This window comes from Homarus americanus, unplaced genomic scaffold (genome assembly GCF_018991925.1).
Source record: "Homarus americanus isolate GMGI-L3 unplaced genomic scaffold, GMGI_Hamer_2.0 scaffold32583, whole genome shotgun sequence".
NCBI classification, from domain to species: Eukaryota; Metazoa; Arthropoda; class Malacostraca; order Decapoda; family Nephropidae; genus Homarus; species Homarus americanus.
The window spans coordinates 34153130-34178819 of record NW_024713129.1 but is presented as its reverse complement, the minus strand read 5'-3'; the positions used below and the strand labels follow the sequence as shown (position 1 = coordinate 34178819).

At 40.1% G+C, this 25690-nt stretch overlaps 1 protein-coding gene across 7 annotated transcripts in view; it reads left to right on the top strand.

Moving 5' to 3' along the window:
* LOC121869924 overlaps nucleotides 1-25405 on the top strand; it is a 127796-nt gene extending 102391 nt beyond the window's left edge. For all 7 annotated transcript variants that reach the window (XM_042371514.1, XM_042371536.1, XM_042371544.1 and 4 more), the window contains 3 exons: nucleotides 16442-16610; nucleotides 17031-17229; nucleotides 19222-25405. In XM_042371514.1, the coding sequence (XP_042227448.1) occupies nucleotides 16442-16610; nucleotides 17031-17229; nucleotides 19222-20125 (1272 nt within the window). In that variant the 3' untranslated portion in view covers nucleotides 20126-25405. The remainder of the gene's footprint in view (nucleotides 1-16441; nucleotides 16611-17030; nucleotides 17230-19221) is intronic.
* The last annotated feature ends 285 nt before the right edge of the window (nucleotides 25406-25690 follow it).

Sequence of the window (25690 nt, the reverse complement as noted above, 5' to 3'; positions counted from 1 at the left end):
TATACAGTGAGTTCTGCTATAAAGCGTGTATTGATAACGCGAATTTGCTCTAACGCGATTTATGAATTAGGAACGATATTTGTATAACACGAACGCTTGTTTGCTATAACGCGATTTTTGCTTACTATTTCTCCAATTTTGTGGTACAGTGGGGTATGCTATAACGAATCTAATTGGTTCTAGAACCTTGTTCGTTATAGCATTCATTCGTTATAGGATTAATCCGTTCCAGGCCCCCAAATACAACCACTTAACACTGAAAAATATAATATAAAATTGTAAAATTTGTAAAAAAGTGCATAAATATGCATCTAAACCCCTGAAATAAAGAATATCATTAATATTTGTAATAAAAAAACAATAAATTAGAAAAAAAAAAAAATTAAATAATGTGAATATAGTAAAGAAGAATATCAACAAGAAGCGTTCTGGTGATAGAATTCCCGGTGATGATCGTAAAAGAAAGGATATAACACTTGAAGAGAAGCTCGATTTTATCAACCTCAAAATCACCCTTCTCCCCCATCAAGTAAAGTGTTACATTTACTGTATGATTTCATTATTAGATATGAATGTAACATTTATTTAGACTGAGACTGTGCTATCCTTTGTGTTAGGCTAACTACTAAATTTTTTCGATTTCGAGTAATCTGCACCTAACCCTATTTTCTCCATAAGCCCTGTTATTTCTATTACGCGATATTCTATAACACGATATTTTACAAGAGCACAATTATCGCGTTATAGCAGAACTACCTGTACAGGTATAATCTCTCCTCGACTTACGACGGAGTTCTGTCCCGACTACCAGGTCGTAAGTCGAAAAGGCGAAAATAATACATAGAAGTTCTAAAATGAAATACAGTACAGTAAAAGTAATCTCTAATGAGAAAGGAATAAAGTGTTACTATGCACTTACCTTTAATGTAGTCAGCTGAATGCACACGAGGCCTCAATAAATTTTTTTATTAAGCATGGAGACTACAATATATATATATATATATATATATATATATATATATATATATATATATATATATATATATATATATATATATATATATATATATATATATATATATATATATATATATATGCTGATAACTACATGAAAGAAGAAACACGAAGTTCTCAAGCTTATATATATATATAACCACACAATATATATATATATATATATATATATATATATATATATATATATATATATATATATATATATATATATATATATATATATATATATATATATATATATATATATATATTTTTTTTTTTTTTTTTTAAATGACACATGCATTTTCTGTACCGAAACGGTTCCAGTTAATGTAGTCTCCATGTATAATTAGAAAATTATGGGGGCCCCATGTGCATTCAGCTGACTACATTAAAGGTTAAGTGCTCAGTCACACTGTATCCATTCCTTATTATTTATTACTTTCACTGTACTGTATCCATTCATCATTATTCATTACTTTTACTGTACTGTATTTCATTGTAGATTTTTTATTTTTTATTTTTGTCGGACTTACGACCATGCCGGACTTACGACCTGGATTTGGGTCCCTAACCCCGTCGTAAGTCGGGGTCTAGGTGTGTGTGTATATATATATATATATATATATATATATATATATATATATATATATATATATATATATATATACACACAGTTAACCCTCACTTTACGCGGTTAATGTAACCCGGAGGGTCCCGCGTAAAGTGAAAACACGTAAAGTGAATAACATAACATATGGGATTAATTGAAATAGAGTCCGGGCCGACCCCCAAACTCCACTTTTTGACGACACACAACTATGTTGTAGTAAAAATTTTATCTTAACTTTATGATGGTATGAAAAAACAAGTAATATTGAAGAGGTTAGGTTAGGAAAAATAAAGGTTAACATAGGAAAAATAAAGGTTAGGTTAGAAAAACTAAAAGTTAGGTGGAACACTTACGGTAGTAGAAGAGATGGGTCGGCGTACGGGGATGGAGGCTGGTTCCGAGGCAGAGGGCAGGCTACTGGCCCTCAGGTGAGTCACTATCACTATCGCCCACAGTTGTTATGGCCTCCCTGACAAATCCCTCAAAGTCATCTTCACTGTCTCTACCTCTGTCACTATCACTGGCTTGGGCTGGCTGTGGTGGGTTGCGGGCGAAGAACTCGGTTATGCTTTTTTGACGGCTGGTGTTTATGTTGTCTTGGTACACCGTGATGTACGGCTCCATAGCCTGCACCAGCTGGGTATGGAAGACTTCATAGCAGTCATCGTCATTGTCGCGGGAAAGGACGGACTTCATTTTCTCTGCACACTCTATGGCACACTTAATATCACTATGACTTAAACTGTGTTCTTCGGAGAATGACGCACCTTCTTCCTCCTCTTCACTGACGTGATCTTCTTCCAACATCTCGTCGGCAGTCACTTCAGGATCTCTGATCACCTCCAGGATGTCTTCGTTGGTGGTCTCGGAGAAGCCTTCAGCTGTAATATTGAGCGCAGCTTCTCTGGCAAGGTCCACTGATACTGCAACAGTCTGAACCTCACCAGTCACAGGTTCACTCCTCTTCTCAGCTGGTATGCCATGCAACACATGTCTCCATGCGTGACGAATCGTAGCAATAGTCAGCAGATCCCATGCCTCCACCAAGAAGTCTACAGCTTGTTTGACGTTAAACTTCTTCCAAAATTGTTTGATGAGAAGTTCTTGAGTCGCCACCTCTTGTTCCTTGTCCTCGTCGCTTTTGCTCTCGTTGTCGGTGTCACCCAGCATACGCAACTCATCCTTGGTATTGGTAGAGTCGTTCAGGAGCTTGAACTTCTTTGCAGAGTACGCAGCTTTCACATTGCAAATCAACTCCTGGTCCATGGGCTGGATTAATGATGTAGTGTTGGGAGGAAGGAAGACCACTTTTACGTTGGGGTGACGATCCATAAGTAGGGGCGAGTGTCCAGGTGCTTTGTCAAGGAGCAACAAAATATTGAATGGAACATTCTGTTGCTCGCAGAATTTCTTCACGTCAGGAACAAAACAGTTGTCAAACCAGAAGAGGGACAGAGAAGAGGACATCCACGCCTTACGTGCGGTTAGCCAGTGGACATTAAGCTTGTTCATGTCCATATTCTTGTAGGCGTGCGGCTTGCGGGCTGTGTGAATCACCGATAACTTTGGTTTACAGGTACCGGAGGCATTGGTGGTAAACAGGATGGTGATGCGTTCCTTCTGCAACTTCCGACCCCTTACCTTGCTGGCAGACTGGACAACGAAGGTCTTGGAAGGTAGCTTTTTCCAGAAAAGACCAGATTAGTCCATGTTTAACACCTGGTCGTCAGTGTACTGTCCTTCCTCCATAATCTCACGTAAGAACGGAGGAAAATCTCTAGCCGCCACACGGTCAGCACTCGCTTCCTCACCACCAATGTTGATGTTGGTGATCTTGTTCCTCTTCTTAAACCTATGGAGCCAACCAGAGGAAGCATTGAAGGGTTTGGTCTCTGCAATTCCCAGCTTACGTGACACTGCTGCGTATAGCTCACGTGCGTACTCCTGCACTGAGCGCGTGTCCACCGCCATGTTGCGTCGTGCCTGATGAATCAAATAACTCACCAGCAAATTTTCCACTTTTGCCAGCACCCTGTTCTGGCAATACCTGATAGATGAAGCACCTGCAGACTTTGTGATTTTCATGTGCTCTTTGATCTTGGCTGCATCCTTCTTGATCGTGCGAATCGTAGATTCGTTGACGCCATGCTGGCGCGCGAGATCAACTTGCCGTGTTCCTTTCTCCAAATCTTGAATAATCTGGTACTTCACCTCGTAGCTTAAGGAACGTCGTGTCTTCTTTGGCTTAGTGCCGCTGGGTCCAGGTAAGGAAAGGTCTCTCTCTGGGGGTGGTGGTCCGGCGGAAGCCATTTTACGGAACAATGGATGCGCGTTTACACGGTGTGGCCTTGAGGGATGAAACTGCCGCGGCTAGGTCAAGCGTCGTCTTTCCTCCCTCCCTCCCTCCCTCCCCCGGGTGGTCACGTCATAATACTTTAAGCCAATTACAGCTAGCAGCAGAGGGGGGTAGGGATGCATGGCCAATTACAGTCCGATACGTCATATGACATCAGTGATAACGCAACAAAGAGACACACTGCGCAACCTTACCGCGCGGCTTGCCCAAGCGGAGGGAGGAGGAGGGAGAGGCGAGGAGCACAGGCAGGCAGGCGGGCGGGTGGCGCGTGGGGCAAATCTAAAAATAGCGTCTCGAGCCGGACACTCACCGCGTATATGTGGAAAAAACCCGCGTTAAGTGAAAGTTCAGCTCTGGCGAGGCACAGCATTATCTGGTAAACAGCTAAGTATATGAAACGCGTTAGGCGGTAATACTGTATATATAGGAGGAGGGAGAGGCGAGGAGCACAGGCAGGCAGGCGGGCGGGTGGGCGCATGGGGCAATCTAAAAATAGCTCGAAAGGACACTCACCGCCAGATGTGGAAACCATATATATATATATATATATATATATATATATATATATATATATATATATATATATATATATATATATATATATACATATATATATATATACATATATTATATATACACATACACATATATATACATATTATATATATATATATATATATATATATATATATATATATATACAGTATTAATTCGCTTTACGCCAGTTTCACTTCATTCATCTACCCATATACGCCAGAAGTGTCCGCTCGAGCTATTTTTAGATTCGCCTAACCCGCCTCCTCCCGCTTCCGTCAAACTACAAGGTTATGAGTGCATGTCTCTGTTATGTTATCACTGACGTCATATGACGACGGACTGTGATTGGCCATGCATCCCCTACCTCTGCTGCTAGCTGTATTGGTTTAAAGTATTATGACATGTCCACCGGGAGGGGAGGGAGGAGGAAAGACGCACGCTTGACCTAGCTGCGCAGTTTCATCCCTCCAGGCCCCATATGCCAATCCATCTTTCTACTAACGAAGTGTTACACCTAACTTTTAGTTTCCTAACCTAACCTTTATTTTTCCTAACTTAACCTTTTATTTTTCCTAACCTAACCTCTTCTATATTACTTGTTTGTGCATACCATCATAAAGTTAAGATAAATTTACTACAACATAGTTGTGTGTCGCCAAAAGTGGAGTTTGGGGTCGGGCAAGCTCTCTATTGGAATTAATCCCATATGTTCTGTTTTTCCATTTACCTGATTTCACTTTCCGCTGCACCCTGTGGGTTCAATTGACCCGAGAATCGGGGTACTACTGTATATATATATATAGATATATATATATATATACATATATATATATATATATATATATATATATATATATATATATATATATATATATATATATATATATATATATATATATATATATATATATATATATTAAATAAAAATATAATAATAATAATAATAAAGGACCATAAATAAATAAAAAAGATCAATAGTCAGAAACAATACTGTATATGTATGTTGTGTTGTCAAAGTAAGAGAAACAATTGAGACCCTGCAATTGTGTGTAAATGAGGCAGAAATTCAGATCAGCAACCTAGGACTTTGTCACAATTTTTGTGATGCCATAATTGCCAGCTCAGCCTACCGGACAGGAGGGAACGAGCGCCGTGTAAACAATGACATTTTTAACCACACCCTGCAAAATACAGTGTACTTAGCAGATGCTGCAGCTTCTGAGAATGTGGGTGGAGCGGGTTTATTACTAAGAGCAGAGACGTTACCGAGAACAAATTCTGGCTTGAATGTCATGTACACTAATACCGACACGTTCCTTGATAAGAGGGAGGAGTTTGAAACACTACTAAGAGTACACCAACCAGATATTGTAGGAGTTGTAGAACTGTTGTACAAGAACAGGAGAATCGACCCAGAGGAATGTGAGTTCAGTATTGCTGGATATGACTCATTTACGAACCTAACTCAAGAATCCTGCAGGAGGGGGGTGGTTATCTACGCTAGGCAAGACCTTAGAGCCAGCCAGGCGAGGGTACAGGGAGAGGATGTCTTTGAAGAGTCCAAGTGGTGTAAAATTAAATTAAAGGGAGGGGACTTACTTATCGTCGGGTGTATCTACAGATCCCCGAACTGTGGCCCACTAAATCAAAGGAACTTAAGAACCTTAATAAACAATGCGGCGATGCTCAACCCCAGCCACCTCCTTATCATGGGGGACTTTAACTATGGCGACATCGACTGGAGAAACGAGTCAACCCCGAATGACTTGAATAATCCTGCTACTCTTTTTGTAGAAACTCTGAGAGATAATTTTCTGTTCCAACATGTGAGAGACCCGACACATTACAGAGGGGAACAAACACCAAAGCCACTTGACCTCATCATAACAAACGAGGAGGGTATGGTGGCCAAACTGGAACACCTTGCCCCATTTGGCACCAGTCACCATACAGTGTTGTCATTCAGATTTAACTGTTACCTAGTTCAAGATAAGGCCAGGCCAAGGTGCAAATATTACAAGGGAAATTACAATGGGATGAGGGAAGAGATGAGGGGTATCAACTGGCCTGACTTATTAAGGTACAAGAACGCAGACACTACGCTGAATATCATAACTAGTAAAATGACCCATTTGATCGATAAATATATACCCAAGACCAAACCCAGTGCTTCTAGGAATACGAGGGATCCCTACACATGAACCATGCGGCGGTCGACAAAATTAAGAAGAAAACCCAGAAATTCAAGACGTGGGTTGGATCAAACGATGAGCAAGACAGGAGGATGTATGCAAGAGCCAGAAACCAAGCAAAGATAGAGTGTAGGAGGGCTGAAAAGGAGTTCCAAAGGCTGGTTGCACGCGAGGTCAAGTCAAACCCAAAGGCGTTTTACCGCTATGCAAAGTCGAAATTGAAAACGCGAGTAGGAGTATCAGACCTGAGGCTTGAAGATGGTAGTTAAGCAGATTCTGACCAGGATAAAGCTGAGGCATTGAACAGCTTCTTTTCCTCAGTGTTCACAAGAGAGGATGCAACTAACCTTCCTGCGTTTGAGGACAGACGGTTCGACACAGCACTGACCCACATTGTGTTCACAGAAGAGGGTATTAGAAATAAACTGTCCAGGCTAAAGGTCCATAAGAGCCCTGGACCTGACATGGTGCATCCTAGAGTGCTAAGGGAGCTGTGCAACGAGCTTGCAGAGCCCCTGAAGATTCTGTTTTGTAAATGCCTGGATGAACAAATGGTCCCCAGTGAATGGAAAGTGGCTTATGTGAGTCCTATCTTCAAGAAGGGCGATAGGCACTCCACGAACAACTATAGACCGGTGAGCCTGACCAGCATAATATGTAAAGTACTTGAGAGTATTATCAGAGATGCAGCGATGGAACATCTACTACGAAACAACCTTGTAAAAGATTGCCAACACGGTTTTATGCCGGGGCGCTCTTGCTTGACACAATTGCTCAAGGTATTGGATATTTGGACCCATATTCTAGAACGGGGTGGTAATATCGACAATATTTACCTAGATTTTGCCAAGGCTTTCGACAGTGTACCCCACGAAAGGCTGAAAATCAAACTGGAAGGGTACGGAATTCGGGGAAATGTCCTAGCGTGGATAGAAGACTTTCTACATGACCACAAGCAATGTGTGGTGATTAATGGCACGAAATCGTCATCTGTACCTGTAACAAGTGGGGTACCGCAGGGTAGTGTATTGGGCCCGCTGTTGTTTGTTTGTTTCATAAATGATATGCCTGACGTTGTACACTCCTCCATACAAATGTTTGCCGATGACGCCAAGTTATTTCGGGAAATTAAGAACCAAGCGGACTGTGAAGAGCTGCAGAAGGACCTCTGTGGGCTCCAGGAATGGTCGAAGGAATGGCTGCTGAGATTCAATGTCACGAAGTGTAAGAGGATGCACCTGGGGCGTACCAACGGTAAGGAGGCGTACCATATGTCCCAACGGGATGAAGAAAATGTACTAGTTGAGACTGTGTGTGAGAAGGACCTAGGTGTGTATGTTGACAATGAGCTGAAGTTCTCGGGCCATTGTGAGAAGGTAAATCAGGCAAATAAATTATTGGGTCTTATAAGAAGGTCGTTCAGATATCTAGACGGTCCGTCCCTCGTGACGATCTTCAGGAGTGAAGTGCTTCCCCATCTGGAGTACTGTCACCCCATCTGGTCCCCGAGATATGCTAGGGACTGTCAGTTGGTTGAAAATGTTCAAAGGAGGGCCACCAAACTGGTGCCTGCACTTCGGCATCTCAGCTACCCTGAGAGATTGGAGCGCCTGAACTTGCCTAGCTTATACTACAGACGGGCAAGGGGGGACCTAGTTGAGGTTTATAAGCATCTCAGGGGGCACTACTCAGTTGAGTGTCCTTACTTGGAGCTGGCGGACGCTCGCCCCACAAGGGGTCACAGCTCAAGATTGAAGAAGCCGCAAGTCCGGAAAACCGTGAGGGCAAACTTTTTCGGAGTGAGGGTTGTAAACTCTTGGAACAATCTACCAGAGTGTTGTGACGGCACCGAGTGTGAGCTCTTTCAAGAGAAGACTTGACCAACACTGGAGCGGGTTCAGGTACATTCAGGAGCCGGTGCATGCCCAGTATTTGCCAACAGTGCGTGACAGAGACGTGACCGATCGCCCGGGCGGCTAGCGAGCCGACCTTTTGGTGAAGAATATAAAGGAAAAGAGACGTGACCGATCGCCCAAGCGGCTAACAAGCCGATCAGTGGCGAAGAGGATAAAAGTAAAAGTAAAAGCAGGGTCTACCATTAGACTACTATGAGTCATTCATGATACAATATTGTACAGTACTCTACATTATTTATTTGCTATTCATTAATTAGTAAAGATGTGTTACTACGTAGTATTATATCCTTTTGTGTACAATGAAAGAAAAGTCATGTCACAAAATTTGGTGAAAACACATGCCACTCTGCCTTGTGGTGGGGGGCTCTCACAATGTTTTACGAGTTATATTTAATGTTTGGACAAAACCCTCGACACGACTTTTGTCTTTGATTGTACCTACACATTTTTTGGGGTATATTTTGGTCAGTTAGGGGATGCACCTTTGGGATCGTGGGATGAAATTAATTTTTTCCCATATGTTATGCGTTTCAATATGTACAGTTTTGCTTATCACGATAGTTTTCTGGAACCTGACCCCTGCGATTATCGAGGACACATTATTTGGTGACCAGTCCACCTCAGAGTCCGAAAAAAGCGAATTCCGATATTTTGAAGTCCGATTTATCGAGGAATATGCTGTACAGGTACTGTACTCCTCGACTTACGACCTACTTGACATACAACCACCCGGACATATGACCGCCTCAGTTGTACCAAAAACTTTTCAAATTACATATTTTCTAGTCCTGACGTTAGTGATTCCGCTGTGTACTGACAAAGTTTTCGTTTATAATTCCTTTTAAAATGGCTAGCAAGTTTAAAAGTGAAAGTTTTGTGGTGCTGAGAAGAAAAAGAGACACCCTTTTTAGATTTTCTATGTATTATTTTCGCATTTTCGACTTACGACCTGGATTTGGGTCCCTAACCCCGTCGTAAGTCGGGGACTGCCTGTACTGTATAACCTTGACTGTCACAGTTTGTCCTCTTGACACAGATAACAACCTCCTGTAATAAGTGTGGCGATATCTCAGTTGGGGAAGATTTTTGGTTCTTGCCTGAACCTCCCAGGGTCCATGGTCACTAGTAATACCAAGGTGTACAACCTTGGGACCCCTGTACTGTACAGTGAACCCTCGCTTTACGCGGTCAATTGAACCCACGGCGGCCCGCGTAAAGCGAGAAACGCGTAAAGTGAACAACATAACATATGGGATTAATTGAAATAGAGACCGGGCCGACCCCCAAACTCCACTTTTTCCCGACACAATACGTACGTTTTAGTAAAAATAACATCTTAACTTTATGATGGTATGCACACACACATAATACAGAAGAGAACAATCAATAAGAGAATAATATACTGTAGGTTAGGTTAGAAAAAAACAAGGTTAGGTTTAACACTTACGTTAGTAGAAGAGATGGGTCGGCGTATGGGAATGGAGGCTGGTTCCGAGGCAGAGGGCAGGCTACTGGCCCTCAGGTGAGTCATCATCACTGTCATCCACACTTATTAGTGCCTCCCTGACAAATCCCTCAAAGTCACCATCTCTGTCTCTGTCACTGGCTTGGGTTGGCTGTGCTGGGTTGCGGGCGAAGAACTCGGTAATGCTTTGCTGACGGCTGGTGTTGATGTTGTCGTGATACACCTTGATGTAGGGGTCCATAGTCTGCAACAGCTGGGTAGTGAAGACTTCATACATGTTATCGTCAGGGTTATCAGAAAGGAGGAGCTTGAGTTTCTCAACACACTCGATGGCACCCCTTACATTACTATGCGATAACTTGCATTCTTCTTGGGATGACGCACCACCTGCCTCTTCACTGACGTCATCATCATCTAACATCTCGTCGGCAGTCACATCAGGATCCCTTATCACCTCCAGGATGTCGTCGTTGGTGGTCTCGGAGAAGCCTGCAGCTGTAACACTCTGCGCAGCTTCTCCGGCAAGGCCCACTGCTACTGCAACAGTCTGAACCTCACCAGTCACAGATTGACTCTGCCTCCCACCTGGAATACCTTGCAACACATGTCTCCATGCGTGACGAACCGTTGCTACAGACAGCTGATCCTATGCCTCCACCAAGAAGTTCACAGCTTTCTTGATGTTGAATTTTCTCCAAAAATATTTCACAAGTACTTTTTGCTCTGCCAACTATTGTTCCTCGTCGTCTTCGCTCTTGCTATCAGTGTCACCCAGGTTACGCAACTCATCCTTGGTGTTGGTATAGTCGTTCAGGAGCTTAAACTTCTTTGCAGAGAATGCAGCTTTCACATTACAGATCAATTCTTCGTCCATGGGCTGTATTAATGACATAGTGTAGGGAGGAAGGAAGACCACTTTTACGTTGGGGTGACTATCCAACAGTAGGGGCGAAAGTCCTGGTGCATTGTCAAGCAGCAGCAAAATCTTGAATGGAACATTCTGTTGCTCACTGAATTTCTTCACGTTGGGAACGAAACAGTCATCAAACCAGGTGAGGGACAGAGTAGAGAACATCCACGCCTTACGTGTGGTCAGCCAGTGGACATTATCTTGGTCATGTCCATGCTCTTGTAGGTGTGCGGCTTGCGTGCTGTGTGGATCACCGTTAACTTGAGCTTACAGGTACCGGAGGCATTGGTGGTAAACAGGACGGTGATGCGCTCCTTCTGCAACTTCCGGCCCCAACACTTGCTGTCATTCTTCACAACGAAGGACTTGGACGGTAGCTTTTTCCAAAAAAGACCAGATCCAATGTTAATGTTGGTGATTTTGTTCCTCTTCTTAAACCTCTGCAACCACCCAGAGGAAGCATTGAAGGGTTTGGGCTCTGCAATTCCCATCTTACGTGACACTGCAGCATACAGTTCACGTGTGTACTCCTTAACTGAGCGCGTGTCCACTACCATGTTCCGTCGCGCCTGACGAATCAAGTAGCTCACAAGTAATTTCTCCGTCTTGAGAAGCACCTGGTTGTGGCAATACTTGATCATAGAAGCACCTGTAGACTTTGTGATGTTCATGTGCTCCTTTATCTTGGCTGCATCCTTCTTAATTGTGTGGATCGTAGATTCGTTAACACCATGCTGGCACGCGAGATCAACCTGTCTTGTTCCTTTCTCCAACTCTTGGATGATCTTGTATTTAATTTCGTAGCTTAGGGAACGTTGTATCTTCTTTGGCTTAGGGCGGCTGGGTCCAGGTAATGCAAGGTTTCTTTGTGGTGGTGGTGGTCCGGTGGAAGCCATTCTTATGGAACAATAGATACCGATATACACGGTGTATCCTGAAGGGGTGTAACTGGCGCGGGTAGGTCAAGGGGCTTGAACGCTCCTGCGGCGGGGCACGTCATAGTACATTAAACCAATCACAGCTAGCGGGGGAGGGAGGTAAGGATGCTTGGCCCAATCACAGTCCGATACGTCATATGACGTCACCGATAATGCAATAAAGACATACACTGCGCAACCTACTCGCGCCGCTTACCCAACAGGGCGGGATGGTGGGAGGTTTGAATCCAAAAATGGCGCGGCGCGAGAGGACCGCCAGCCACTCTCCGCATAAAAGAGTACACACACCGCGTAAAGTGAGCATTCCGTGTTCGGCAGGGTAACGTGGAAACGTGTAAAGCGGGGTAATACTGTACAGGTAAACCTTGAGATATGATATCCCGTGATGCAATATTCCACTTTAACGATGGTTATAAATTCAGACCATCTCGCTATATATGATTAAAACAACTCACTTTAACGATATTCATTAAGTAGTCATCAATATCCATTGGTTGGATTTTTTTTATCTCTAGTGCAAGCTACGGGTTGTATATACTCAAATTTGTCGGTGTCTTTCAAGGACTCCAGCAATGCAAATTATATTTTTTACATCAATTCAGTGACATTTAAGGAAACAATATTTAACCCTGTGCATGACATCTCTTGTAAGCCTACCCACGTACCACCACACACTACAGCCCTGAGTTTGGTTCTTTGTCGATCATAAACCCGCCATCACATGGCTCCACGATCATCGGCCAGCATCGTACATTGTACTTACCATCAGTGTTTTTTTGGGGTTTTCTTATCTAGTGAGAGGACAGCACTAACATTTAGATTGAACTGTGTTATGGTGACTCTGAAGTGATATTTTATGTGTTTTTGTTACTGTTGTTTTGAAAATGTGAGCAGTGTTGGCCGTTATCATTGTTTTTGTTATCATCATTTGCTGTTTTTGTGACGAGTGCTTTTGCTCTGTTTTTTTTTCTTTCTTTCTTTTTACTGTAAAGTGAGCAGTGTAACTTTGAAAATGTCTGGGAAGGCCAAGGCATCCAAGACAACCGTGTCTCTGTGGTGAAGCTTGACATTGTTACGAAGCATGAAACTCCCCAGAGGCTGTGTGGGAGTCAGAGTGATGTCCCCACTCTACCTACAAGAGTCCCTTTAGCCTCGAAGGGGACATGTGATGATGATCAAACTTATTCTTAGGATGCGGTGAGTGTTATTTGATTGATTAGTATTGTAGGAATTGTTTTGTCGGTGATACATTTGTGTTTGGGGAACGTATCCCATTGAACACCATGTTATAATGCTCCGTATTTACGATAATTCACCAGCGATATATTTTTCAGGAACCTAACCCCATCATATCTCGAGGTTTGCCTGTACAGTATTATATGTGTAAAGTTTCAGGTCTCTTAACTGCTTCCATTTTGCAGCAATGGCTGGAAGGGACAAGCACCCGCGATCTGTGGTCAATAGTAATTCAAAGGTGCACAACCTTGGGACCCATGTAATATGTGCATAAAGTTTTAGGTTTCTGACTACTTCCTTTTCGGAGCTGTGGCTGTGAAACAGATACATCCTTTTATTATTTTACTGTAATAGATAACCTTTGACAGGAATTGTTGTATCAGTATCCAGGGAATACTGTATACAGTAAGTCCTCGCTTAGTGTCGAGGTTGCATTCCAAAAAATGCGACGTTATACGAAACAACGTTAAGCGGATCAATTTTCCCCTTAAGAAATAGATCAAATACAGGAGTTACGTTCTTGAGCCTCCCTTTGCCACATGAAATACATTGCATATACAGAAAATCATTGCCATTTCTATAGAAAATAATGCATACAGTGAGTTCTGCTATAACGCGTGTTTTGATAACGCGAATTTGCTCTAACGCGATTTATGAATTAGGAACGATATTTGTATAACGCGAACGCTTGTTTGCTATAACGCGATTTTTGCTTACTATTTCTCCAATTTTGTGGTACTGTGGGGTATGCTATAACGAATCTAATTGGTTCTAGAACCTTGTTCGTTATAGCATTCGTTTGTTATAGGATTAATCCGTTCCAGGCCCCCAAATACAACCACTTAACACTGAAAAATATAATATAAAATTGTAAAAATTGTAAAAAAGTGCATAAATCTGCATCTAAACCCCTGAAATAAAGAATATCATTAATATTTGTAATAATAAAACAATAAATTAGAAAAAAAAAATTTAAATTATGTTCGTTGTAGGAGTTTCGTTCGTTATAGCATTCTCAATTTTATAGGTAAAACCGTTCGTTATAGGAATATTCGTAGTAGGATCCGTTCGTTATAGCATACCCCACTGTATTAACTGTGAATATAGTAAAGAAGAATATCAACAAGAAGCGTTCTGGTGATAGAGTTCCTGGTGATGATCGTAAAAGAAAGGATATAACACTTGAAGAGAAGCTCGGTTTTATCAACCTCAAAATCACCCTTCTCCCCCATCAAGTAAAGTGTTACATTTACTGTATGATTTCATTATTAGATATGAATGTAACATTTATTTAGACTGTGCTATCCTTTGTGTTAGGCTAACTACTAAATTTTTTCGATTTCGAGTAATCTGCACCTAACCCTATTTTCTCCATAAGCCCTGTTATTTCTATTACGCGATTTTCTCTAACACGATATTTTACAAGAACACAATTATCGCGTTATAGCAGAACTACCTGTACATGGGCAGAGGTGATAGAGCGAGTGTGTGGTGGGTAGTGAAGCAGAGGAGGCGGGAAGGGAGGAGTATGGCAGGAGCAGAGGAGGAGGGTGGGAGCGGAGGAGGGTGGGAGAGGAGGAGGGTGGTGAGTCACTGAGACTGCGCCAAGCCGAGAGAGCATAGCACAGTCAGGCAAGAGATGGGTGATGCACCGTAAAATGTAGTCTGTGACGACGCAAAATGACTTAGTACAGTGACCCCTCGGTTAACGAACTCAATCCGTTCCAGAAGGTCGTTCGTTAACCGAAAAGTTCGTTAACCGAAACCATTGTTTCAATGGGTTTTTGGGTGGTTCCAGCTCACCGAAAATTTCCTAAATTCAACAAAAATGGTAGAAAAGTTCACTTACTTTGAGGTGTGTATGTAGAAGGCTCCTGGATGATGATGATGATGATGATGGGATTTAGAATGGGGGTGGAGGAGAAGGAAGAAGAGAAGGCATTGGGGTGGAAGAGAAGTCACCCCATGGCGCCATTTCACTCATAAAATTTTAGCTCTCTTGGTGTAATTCAAGATTATTTTCTTTAAATCAACACTGCACTGCATTATATATTGTCAATATGTAAAATATATTTCAAAATGACCAATAATTTGCTTGGAAACACAGAAAAAAGCGTTTAGTTGAAGAGAGTCTCAAGCAAGATGTTACCTCCAGTGAAAACAGAGAGAGACTAACGCCTGTTTGCTGTGTTAAGAGGCTGGATGCGCGCATTAAACTAGTCACTTTACCTTCAATTATGTTCAATAATTGTTAAAATGACTAAAAAATTGAATATTAAACTTTTAAAATTATTGAATAGTATAAACTTCTTGATATTTACTAAAATAGTAAGGAATTTAAGCCCTAGAACCGATTAATGTATTGGCGGACTGATACTAAAGCTGGTTGCCCGGTCAGTGCAAGCGAAAACATGTTGAGGTCGGTTCGTAAGAAATTCGTTAACCGAATTTTTGTTCGTTAACCGAATTGAAGATCCTTATGGAAGGCAGTTCGTTAACCGAAATTTCGTTAACCGAGGCGTTCGTTAAACGAGGGGTCACTGTATTGGATCACCGGGACGTTAAACACATTTTTGGTCTCTCAAGTTTAGCGATGTAGTACCGAAACAACGTTAAGCGGGACGACGTTAAGCGCGGACTTACTGCATTGGTGCCATGACTGATAGGGATAATTCTTGGTCGACAGCTCAGGGACTTCTTCATGTCATACATTAATTATTCTGTTGTACATAATGCAAGTAGTATTAGAGTACACGCAAACCTCTTATGATGGAGCTTCATCTAATGTGCTGGTGTATTTTTGCCAAATGGACATAAAAAATATATAAATTTAATGAATAAAATCATATTATAAAAAACAAAAAAGTAAACAAAAGATTCCATCAAACATGAAAAACCAATGAACATGTCTTCAGCTCTTTGTTTACATCCTCTCAACCAATCAGTGCTTGGCTTAGCTTCCTCTACCTTTAATACAGTACATTCATGTTAACAACATTTTCGTTTCATCAATAAAAAGCCTTAATGACATATGCAGAGCCATTACTGTTACCCAAGGAAGCTGTCCAGTAACATTTATATGGTGAGAATTAACACTGTCAGGCATGTATCTTTCTAGGCACCATGTTATAATGACCTCTTTTAATGGATTGATGACTTAGCAGACACTTCTCACTAATGTGTATTGTTATTTAAAAGATTTGTCTGTACTTAAACTGTTATTGGCACCTGAGCATGAATCCAGTCAATGCCTTTGTTATCACTAACATGAATCATTTTCAGTGTGGATGGTACTGGGGCCCAATCAGTGGGGAGGCAGCAGAGAAGGTGTTGGCGAATGAACCAGATGGATCCTTCATAGTGAGAGACTCCTCTGACCACCACTATATCTTCTCTCTCACCTTTAAGCTCAATGGCTTCATACGACATGTCAGGATTGAGCATGACCAAGGTAAGGCTAACATACAAGTATTTGTCATGTGTGAAGGCTGTGGATTGTAAATGTATACCTATACTAGTTGAGGATACTGTAATAAATAGATATCAGTCCCTGATTATGTGATATTTTCCTTCCTTTGGTACATTGATTAAATGTACTAGGATTGTGTGAACCAGGGCCCTTTTCAAATCAAAATACTGTATATTCCAACTTAAGAAATTATGAAAAATTGTGCCATATGAAACAAACATTGTAAGTTTCTTAAAGATTTCTAACACTTTAACAAAGTTATGAAAAATATTGCTTTTCAGTGTCTATCACTGGGAAGAAATGAGTTTTTTAGCACTTACAAACATTCCTCTGTTAAACAATTAATTTATTTATTTATTTATTTTTAATAACATAAGTGATGGGTTCTTGTGTCTCCTACAGGTAACTTCAGTTTTGGTGGGTTCACAAAGTTTAAAAGCCAAACCATCGTGGAGTTTATAGAGAATGCAGTTGAACATTCTCGCAGTGGTCGCTATTTGTTCTTCTTGCACCGCCGCCCTGTACTGGGGCCCATGAGGGTTCAGCTCCTTCATCCTGTGTCCCGGTTTAAGCACATTCAGAGTCTTCAACATCTTTGTCGGTAGGTCATTTCATATTCTTATAAATGGTCAGTAATAAATAAGAAAAATCAAGTTTACTAATCCTAACTATTGCAGCCTCTCAAGCATTGCTTGACTCAGTATACCACATATATTTTAAACATTTCTATGAACATAATACAGTAAAGCTTCCGATAACAACTGTTCGACCAACAACTTTTCATATTTAAGACCCTAGTTAATTTAGGACCCAATTCAATTTACGTCCTTATTTCATTCGTATTTACGACCAAAATATAATAAAAATAAAATTAAATTAAATTTTCATGTAAATACAGGTTGTACCTCTCTAGTCCGGCAACCTCGGGACCTGACCGGTGCCGGACCATGGAAATTTTTGATCCATGGAAATTCACCCCGAAACACCCTACATAACACCCTACATAAAGCATAAAAACAAAAGATAGGAAATAAATAAATAAGAAAAAGTAATACGGTTAAAATTCTATTTAATTTACCTTTAATGCTACCATAATTCTGCTTCCAATGTGAAGTGATGGTTTTGTAACTAAAATTACATTTGAGTTACATCAGGGATGTTGGCTATTAGGCAAACTAAAATCGTTCTGGACTACGGGAGTTTCCGGACCACAGAATGCTGGACTAGAGAGGTACAACCTGTAATAACTAAATCCCGATATGTATTATAAAAAAAAAATATGTAAAAAAAATGAAGAGCGCCTTGTGCAAAGAAGCAGCCTCGCTAATGGGTGGTAATGCGCATCACCAGTAAACAACAGTCGGAGCTTAGCGGTCCCTTTGTTTTCACGCATCTGAACAGGAACCATGAGACAACTTTCTCGGGCTTCTTGCAGCATTTTTGCATCCCTATTCAACATGAGCAAGTGATGGTAGTGTTGTTTCAAAAGCTAATAGAAAGTGTATAAGTTTAGCCAAGAAACTAGATGTGTTAAAACAATATGAAAAAGGTGAGAGGTCTGTGGATATTATATGGAGCAAGCAATGAACATATTTTCTGAAGTGGATCCATTAACAGATTAAAGCATTAAAATTTAAATAAACGCACATGACCTCTACATAAAAATATATAATGAAAAAAGAAAACAGCTGTGCAAGGTTCTTTCAACAGCTTTATTATTCTAAGGCCTAAACCATCAACTTCAGCATCATAAGCAGCTTCAACATCAACTTCAGGTTCAGGAACAGTTTCAGCAACAGCTTTATGGAAAGCTACAGCTTCAACCAGAGTTGAACCTGATGACTTCGTCATCTGAGTAAAAACTCGCACAATATTATTTAAAACATATATGAACAGTAAATAAGTGTTGCTTTCATATTCATATGTTGAGAAATGACGATACGTTTTCACATATACGCACTTACTGTTCATACGTTTGCGTTCCCAATCGTCTTGCTTTATTTCTTTACCATTAGTGGTTAGCTACTTCTAGTGTTCCATTTATTAACATTAAATAACATTACTTACAATATACATACAGGTATTCAGTTCACTACAACTACAACCAGGGTCTTATTTTCTTAATTTTCTCGTGTAGAACTATCGTCCCAGACTCCCAGCTGTAAACACAAACAAAAACAATGGCGTCCCATCTCCTCTTGTGTGACCATAAATTATTCATTTATTTTGCATAAGGTGCATTCAGAAACATTATTTGAAGAATATAGTTTGCAATTTTCATTAATTGTATTGTTTTGGGGGGAAAAGAGGGTAAAAAGCCACACAAAAAATATGAAAAGGTCACACTTGGGAATGCATCTCATTATTATTGCTTTATTTTAATGGTAATTAATGATTCGCGATATGATGATTCACCTTACATTGCAATATTGGAGGACACATTACTGTTGTTATTCGAGGCTTTACTGTAGTTTCATGCGTAAACGTGAGTTACAAATGACAATGAAATAAAGTACATATATAAAGCAAGCCATATAGGTTGAATGCCCAATTTTGATGTTTTGTTCATTAATATAATTGTCTTTTTTATCAGGTTTGTAATCGTGAAGCATGTTCGTCGTGATCTGATAAGTGAGCTCCCTCTACCTCAGCGACTGAAAGACTACCTTTGCTCTCCACATTATTATTCAGAAAGAGTTGAGCAATGTATGGCAGCTGCAGCTGCTGCTGCTACTGATGAGGATAGTGCTTCCTCTGGAGCTGCAGGTGAAGGGAATGGTGTTCCTAGTGAGGTGCTTCATCCTTCGCTAGGAGAGTTAGAGGATAACCTTCCCACTGCACCAGCCCTCCTGCAAGGCTTCCCCGGTGTACCTCAGCCTGTGATGGACCGTGCCTCCCAGACCTCCCAGGCCACTTCTCCCAACCCACCACTGTCCAACCAGGACCTCCCTGACCTTCAACCTCTCGACAATATTCACAACCCCAGTCTACAAGAGACTGATCCAAGCCATAACACAAGCAGTGCAATACAGACCTTACAAGATTCAGAGCATCACATAAGCAGTGTAGCACAGCCTTTCCCAGAGCCCAGCCACCACTCAATGACCCCCCCAGTCAGTGTTGATCAAGATTCCAGAACAGCCACTAATCACTCCCCTACTTGTTGCTCACCTGCACATGTGGAGTGTGATACTTACCCTGCATGCTCACAGGTGACCCAAACTAGCCAGGCTCATACTGCCAGTGCCTCACCTGCCCTACAGGGTAACCTTGCCTTTGCCCACCAACACAGTGGGCCCCTCTCACTCAATTCCTCAACGAGTGATGTGCAGGACGATACAAGTTTCCCAATTGATAGAGCACTAACGTTTAATGACAGTGGTCACAGTGATGCAGGTAGAATAATTATAAATGCAACAGTCTCAAGAGAATTTTTACGGATCAACCCTTGCAGGGGTCTTGATGATCATGTGTTTGAAGACTTAGGAGGTGTATGAAATCATTCTGTCCTGCTGAATAGCTTCTAATTTTGGAGTGCTGTGAATCTAGTTTAAGGGTAGCTGACCTAGTTACCATGTTCCTCTGTCACTTTTCTGTTTGTATATTTGCAAAACTTGACTTGTAGAATTAAATTGATTTACTAATATGTATTTATTATTGGTTGTTAGAATTGAATTACAGTAGTTTATTGATTTATATTATTTGCTTAAACAACCAAAGACATCATAATTTTGTCTCTTCAGAATAAGAAAGGCATATGCTGTGAAATATCTTGCAAATATTTTAAGTCATTGGAGTTGGCCCTGTCTAAAATACTTTAAAATTTCTTCCTAAGGATTTTATAGTTACCTCTTTCCATTTTGTTTTTATGTTGCATAAATTTTTGGGGAAGGAATTAGTAAGCTCCTTGTCACTGCCATCTCCACCATCTGCAAGGTGTCCCATCAATAGTACTGTTGCTAAATTAGGACAATTAAAAATATTAATTATTATTTAAATAAACCTTAATTATTTCATTGTCACTAGAACACTTGCAATTGTAGAATTATATTTTGTTCTGCATATCAACTTTTATCAAGTGATGGAAATGTTCAATAATTTAATTGAGTGCAAAATTTTTTTTTTATACTTGTGAGATTAATAGTTGGGATCTGCATATCTTTTTACCTGATTATTGTTGCCAGTAATGTTCAGAACTATTTTTTATATATATTCTGGAGAATTTGAGCTTATAATGACCACTCAATTCCCTACAATGCACAATCTTTTGTACATGATAAAGGAACAAAATATTCTCTCTAACTTATACTTGTCACATCTTTGAGTTTTGCATTCAGGCTGTTTTGATTAAATCTGTTAATTTTTTTTCAGTAAAATACATTGTTAATGAGAAATTGTGTGAAACTAGCAGTATCTTGAGTATCATATATAAACTAGACACTTGGTTTACCAGTACAATGTCATCAATATAAACAGAACTTAACTGTGTTAGTCAGCCAAGAATAGAACTTGACAACTGTAGGATGGAGTTTGACACTATCCACTGACATTGAGAATATTTTCTGTTAAAGGCTGAACCAGCATTGTAGAATACTGTATAGTCAAATTTGAGTACAGTAGTAGTTAACATTTGCATTAAATATTAAAATTAGAAAAAATTGACACTTTATATAACTTGTTGCTCAAAAAAAAAATTTTGTCACAGTTCTGAAGCAAAACTTTGAAATTCAGAATTTAATTACTAGTCTCAGCACCTGCTACTGTAGTTCATGTGCTCAAAAAAAAAAATTTGTCACAGTTCTGAAGCAAAACTTTGAAACTCAGAATTTAATTACTAGTCTCAGCACCTGCTACTGTAGTTCATGAAGTCCTGGGTATTAAATAAAAAAATTAAACGAAGAAAAAAGTTAATCCAGCTTGGCTAGTTTTAGGTTCAAATGACAAGGCCTTGAAATTTTTACCAAATCTATGCCTCACATAAGACATACCCTAAGGTGTACTCCTAAAGGTGTACTCCTTAGTCTTCAGCCTGTGACTGCTGAATTACTTATCATTTTGTAGAGTGCTTTCTTCATTGTTAAGTATACAGTTAACCCAACCTTTAATAGTGCACATTCATATTTTCATGCTCCACCCCAACTCCCCTTTTTTGTATCTATTAAACAAAATCCATTTGATAACTTTACATCAAAGAAAAAATGGTGTTTTAGATTAATGCTAGGTTAAATGGGTGCTGGATAATACTGTACTTTGGCGACTCATGAACCATTATTAGACAATGAAAGAAGGATGCTCAAGTGTGTAACCTTCACCTTGAAGTTATGAAGCATTCTGGCCTGACATCCATCGGGAAAAGCAATTTGCTCAGGTTCCCCAGTGATTCATCCTTCCTTTAATAGCAACTTGGAGAACAAATCTGTAACAGCTCTTTTGGAGGTATATTATTGTTAGTTTATTGATTATTAGCATGGTTAAACATTAATGAAAAGCTTTTGTATTTGTTCATCAGGAAATGGTATACAAATGTAATTTTTTTTTTTCAGTGGTCACCAAGTGTGACTATTTACTAATTCCAAAGTATGTACATATTTGGTATAGGATTTTAGCATTTGAAAATGTAACATTCTATTAGACCGATGTTTCAGATTTGTCCTCCAAGGCATCACCTAGACATCCAGACCATACATCTGCCTCTTCCACTTCATAATAAACCCACAGTAGGTCTATACCCCTCGTTGTTACGGTATATTTTACCATATGCCTAAATGTCTAAGGGAACAGTTTGGGATCCACTTCTTGACAAACAGCACAGTATTTTGCCCATTAACTATCAGAACAGTCATTAGTGATGGAGAATTATAATGGTGGTTTCATACAAGTGATGTGCTGCTCCTCAAGAAGAGACTTCAAAATGTAACCCTCAACAACGTGTAAACATTGTGATACTGGATTTCTCAACACTTCTCAGCACCAGCCATTGCCTAAGTGACATAATGGTGAAGCAAAGGGGTCGGGGCTTAAAATTGTTCACCCACACAGACACTGTGTCACTGTTCATAGAGCATCATGCACGATAATGTTTTCAGTTTGGGGAATTGCAAGACTTTCTGTAGTTGACTATGTATAGCAAAAATTTCTCAAGATTATTAATTTGGCACCTGGTTAAAACATATTACAGGAGTACCTGTATTGTATACGAGGCCCATAGCTGGTCTTGCAAGAGGACCATTCTTCACTTAGCACCACAAGTGCTTTAAACCTGCTTGTGATCAGTGTTAATATTTAAAATGAAACTATTAATTCTCTTTTGATATCAGTCACTAGTGTGAGTTACTTGGTGGATATTTTAATGAATGAAGTGGAAAAAATTGACTTAATACAGTACAATGTCCTTACCTGCTAATACATGAAACAAAGATGCTGTAGTGTGTCATATGAACACTTAAAATTAAGAATTAGTTGCAAGATCTATAATGTAGTTGATGGAAAAGAACTGCACCATATTTTTTAATTAGATACCTGTAGTTGATATGAAGTATTTTGACTAATCTTCGAACAACTTTAGTGATTTATAGGAGCTATCTTGCTTTAAATTTATTAGATATTTTTATTAAATGAAAATCTACTGTCTATGATATAAATTTCTCTGTGGCGTGGAAGAGTAACATCATATAGAGAATAGGCTGGATACGTCACCTGAAACACGAGTCAAGCCAGCCAAGGTTGGTAGTGTGTGTGTGTGTGTGTGTGTGTGTGTGTGTGTGTGTGTGTGTGTGTGTGAACCCAAAGTTGTATTGAGGTCTTGGCTCAGGTAACCCTTCTTGCCCAGGTGAGCTCCTAATTAAATCTTTACTAACCGGTTGCCTAAAAATGAGGCATTATTTACAAACGATTAGTAGATATCTGTGCGATTGTCAGAGTGTTGATAAAGTATTATTCTAGTCAAAAATGAGAGGCCAGACATGTCGTTAAAGTAGTGTCACTGGAGTCATTTATTGCTTTCATATGGCAGTATCAATTGTGATCCATATTTTACAATGCAGCTAAAGACTTTATTCTGTACTTTGTTGATACATGCATATAACAGAAATATCATGTAACTGAATATGCAGTTATGGATGTTGTACTATATATAGTGGCTAGAGCGTCAGCATTACCAGTAGCAAGTTTTGGGGTAGCATGTTCACGCCCCGACCCCGTCCTATATGCCTGTGTGTTAATCATGCCCACAAGTCTGCCATGTTTGACAACAGCACTAACTTAATATGAAGTCTTGTTTGATATTTAGATAATAGATACAAACAGTGTGTTTTTAGAGTCTCGTGACAGTCAGTCAGCCATTTTTATACTTATGGTAATAATTCTCTAAGTCTACCATTACCTGTTTTGTGAACAGGCTAAGGGACTTAGTGATGTTGGTACCAAGACTTGGTTTGGCTGTTCTCTTCACATATGTTGCAACTTTGTTCCTATATGGCATTCAAGTACAGCAGTTTGGTAGTTTGTTCAATTTGTTTATTAAAACTTATACTGTATTGAAGGAGACGTGCAGTTGTTTTAGAGAAGATAAAGTACAGACTCAAGTTCAGAAAACTGCTGGAAGGCTCAGCTTCTTTTGCTACAGCTCAAATTACTGCATACTTTGGTTATGTAGAAGATTGCATGTTACAAGTGTTTCTCTGCTTACAAGCATAGAAATTCATCCCATAGTCTCAAGAAAATAGAACACAACAAGAGTTTTTGGTATTGGTGTGTTTCGGCATTTTTAGGATAATACAATTAGGTTCAAGTGCTTATATGCCAGTTACAGTGTCACATTACTGTGAAAAGTATCCAGAAGTAAGTTCACACAACAGCATTTGTCTGCTGTTTTTTTTGTTTTGTTTTTTTATTTTTGTTTTTTCTTCTTCGATGTTACCTCCGCTTCAGAACTGGAACATGCAGTTTCAGACCCAAGTAAGTTTGGTGTACCAATTTAACACCTACAGTACTCCTGGTGTAATAACTCCCATGTGCTTGTCATTAATACCTGGTAGCTATTCTCAAAGTAGTGTAGAGTCCTTCCTTCCAAACCTTATACTGTCCACTTGTATCAGGGTAATGACCCCTTCTTAGGAACATGTGTGCACAGAGGCAGGAAATCATATTATAGTAACTGCAGTCAGCATCTGCACTACTAGTAAAAGAGACCTGCCACATTACCACTTATAATTCAGCATTTCTTTATGAAGACATAGAAACAGCCAATAGTAACTGATGTTAAGGGAGGTAGAATGCTAGACTACAGAAACTGTAAGATGAGTATCTGCACCATGTACTTAGGAAGGCAAGCAGCCAGACTTACAGTAGCAGCAATAGGGACCTGCACACTTTAAGGAGGCAGGTAGCCAAACTACAGTAATTACAAGACAGGCACCTGCACCATGTACCAAGGCAACTAATACATCTTTTGTGTGACCATGATGCATCATGGCACATGCTGTGCTCAACAGTGTAAAAGACTAGCAGTGGTGTGTGGCTGTCGAATTCTTAATTGAATGGTAGTTTGTTTGGTATGACCCATTAACCTGAGCATATGAGCCATGCTAGCAGCTGTGACAGAGTTATCATGACCCAAGTGTGGCACTAACACTGAGACACGTTCTCTGCCCTGCTGTTGTTGTTGTTAACCTGTAAGAAGTCGTCCTGTGTCCAGCAAAGCTCGACACATCCCCTCCATCACCCGCTCCAAGAGCAAAACTTTGTGTAACCCACCAAATACAGATATCATGCAGTTATACTGTTTTTCTTTATCCAAAACCAAAATAAAAATAAAATGGTATGAGAATAAATTTAAGGTGCATAAGCCTTACATGACAAAATGTAATGGCTTTGCACAAACTTGTTATTCGTAACGGAAACCTCCCAGACAAGGATTTTAAATACAGTATACATGCTCCCTATAGAAGTCAGTTCTGTAGATACATACCTTGGTAAATGCCTCCCCAACAACTGTTACTCTTGCAGTGATATCTCCGTTAGCCAGAGCAATTGGTGCAGAGCACTTCCGGGAATGAGAGATT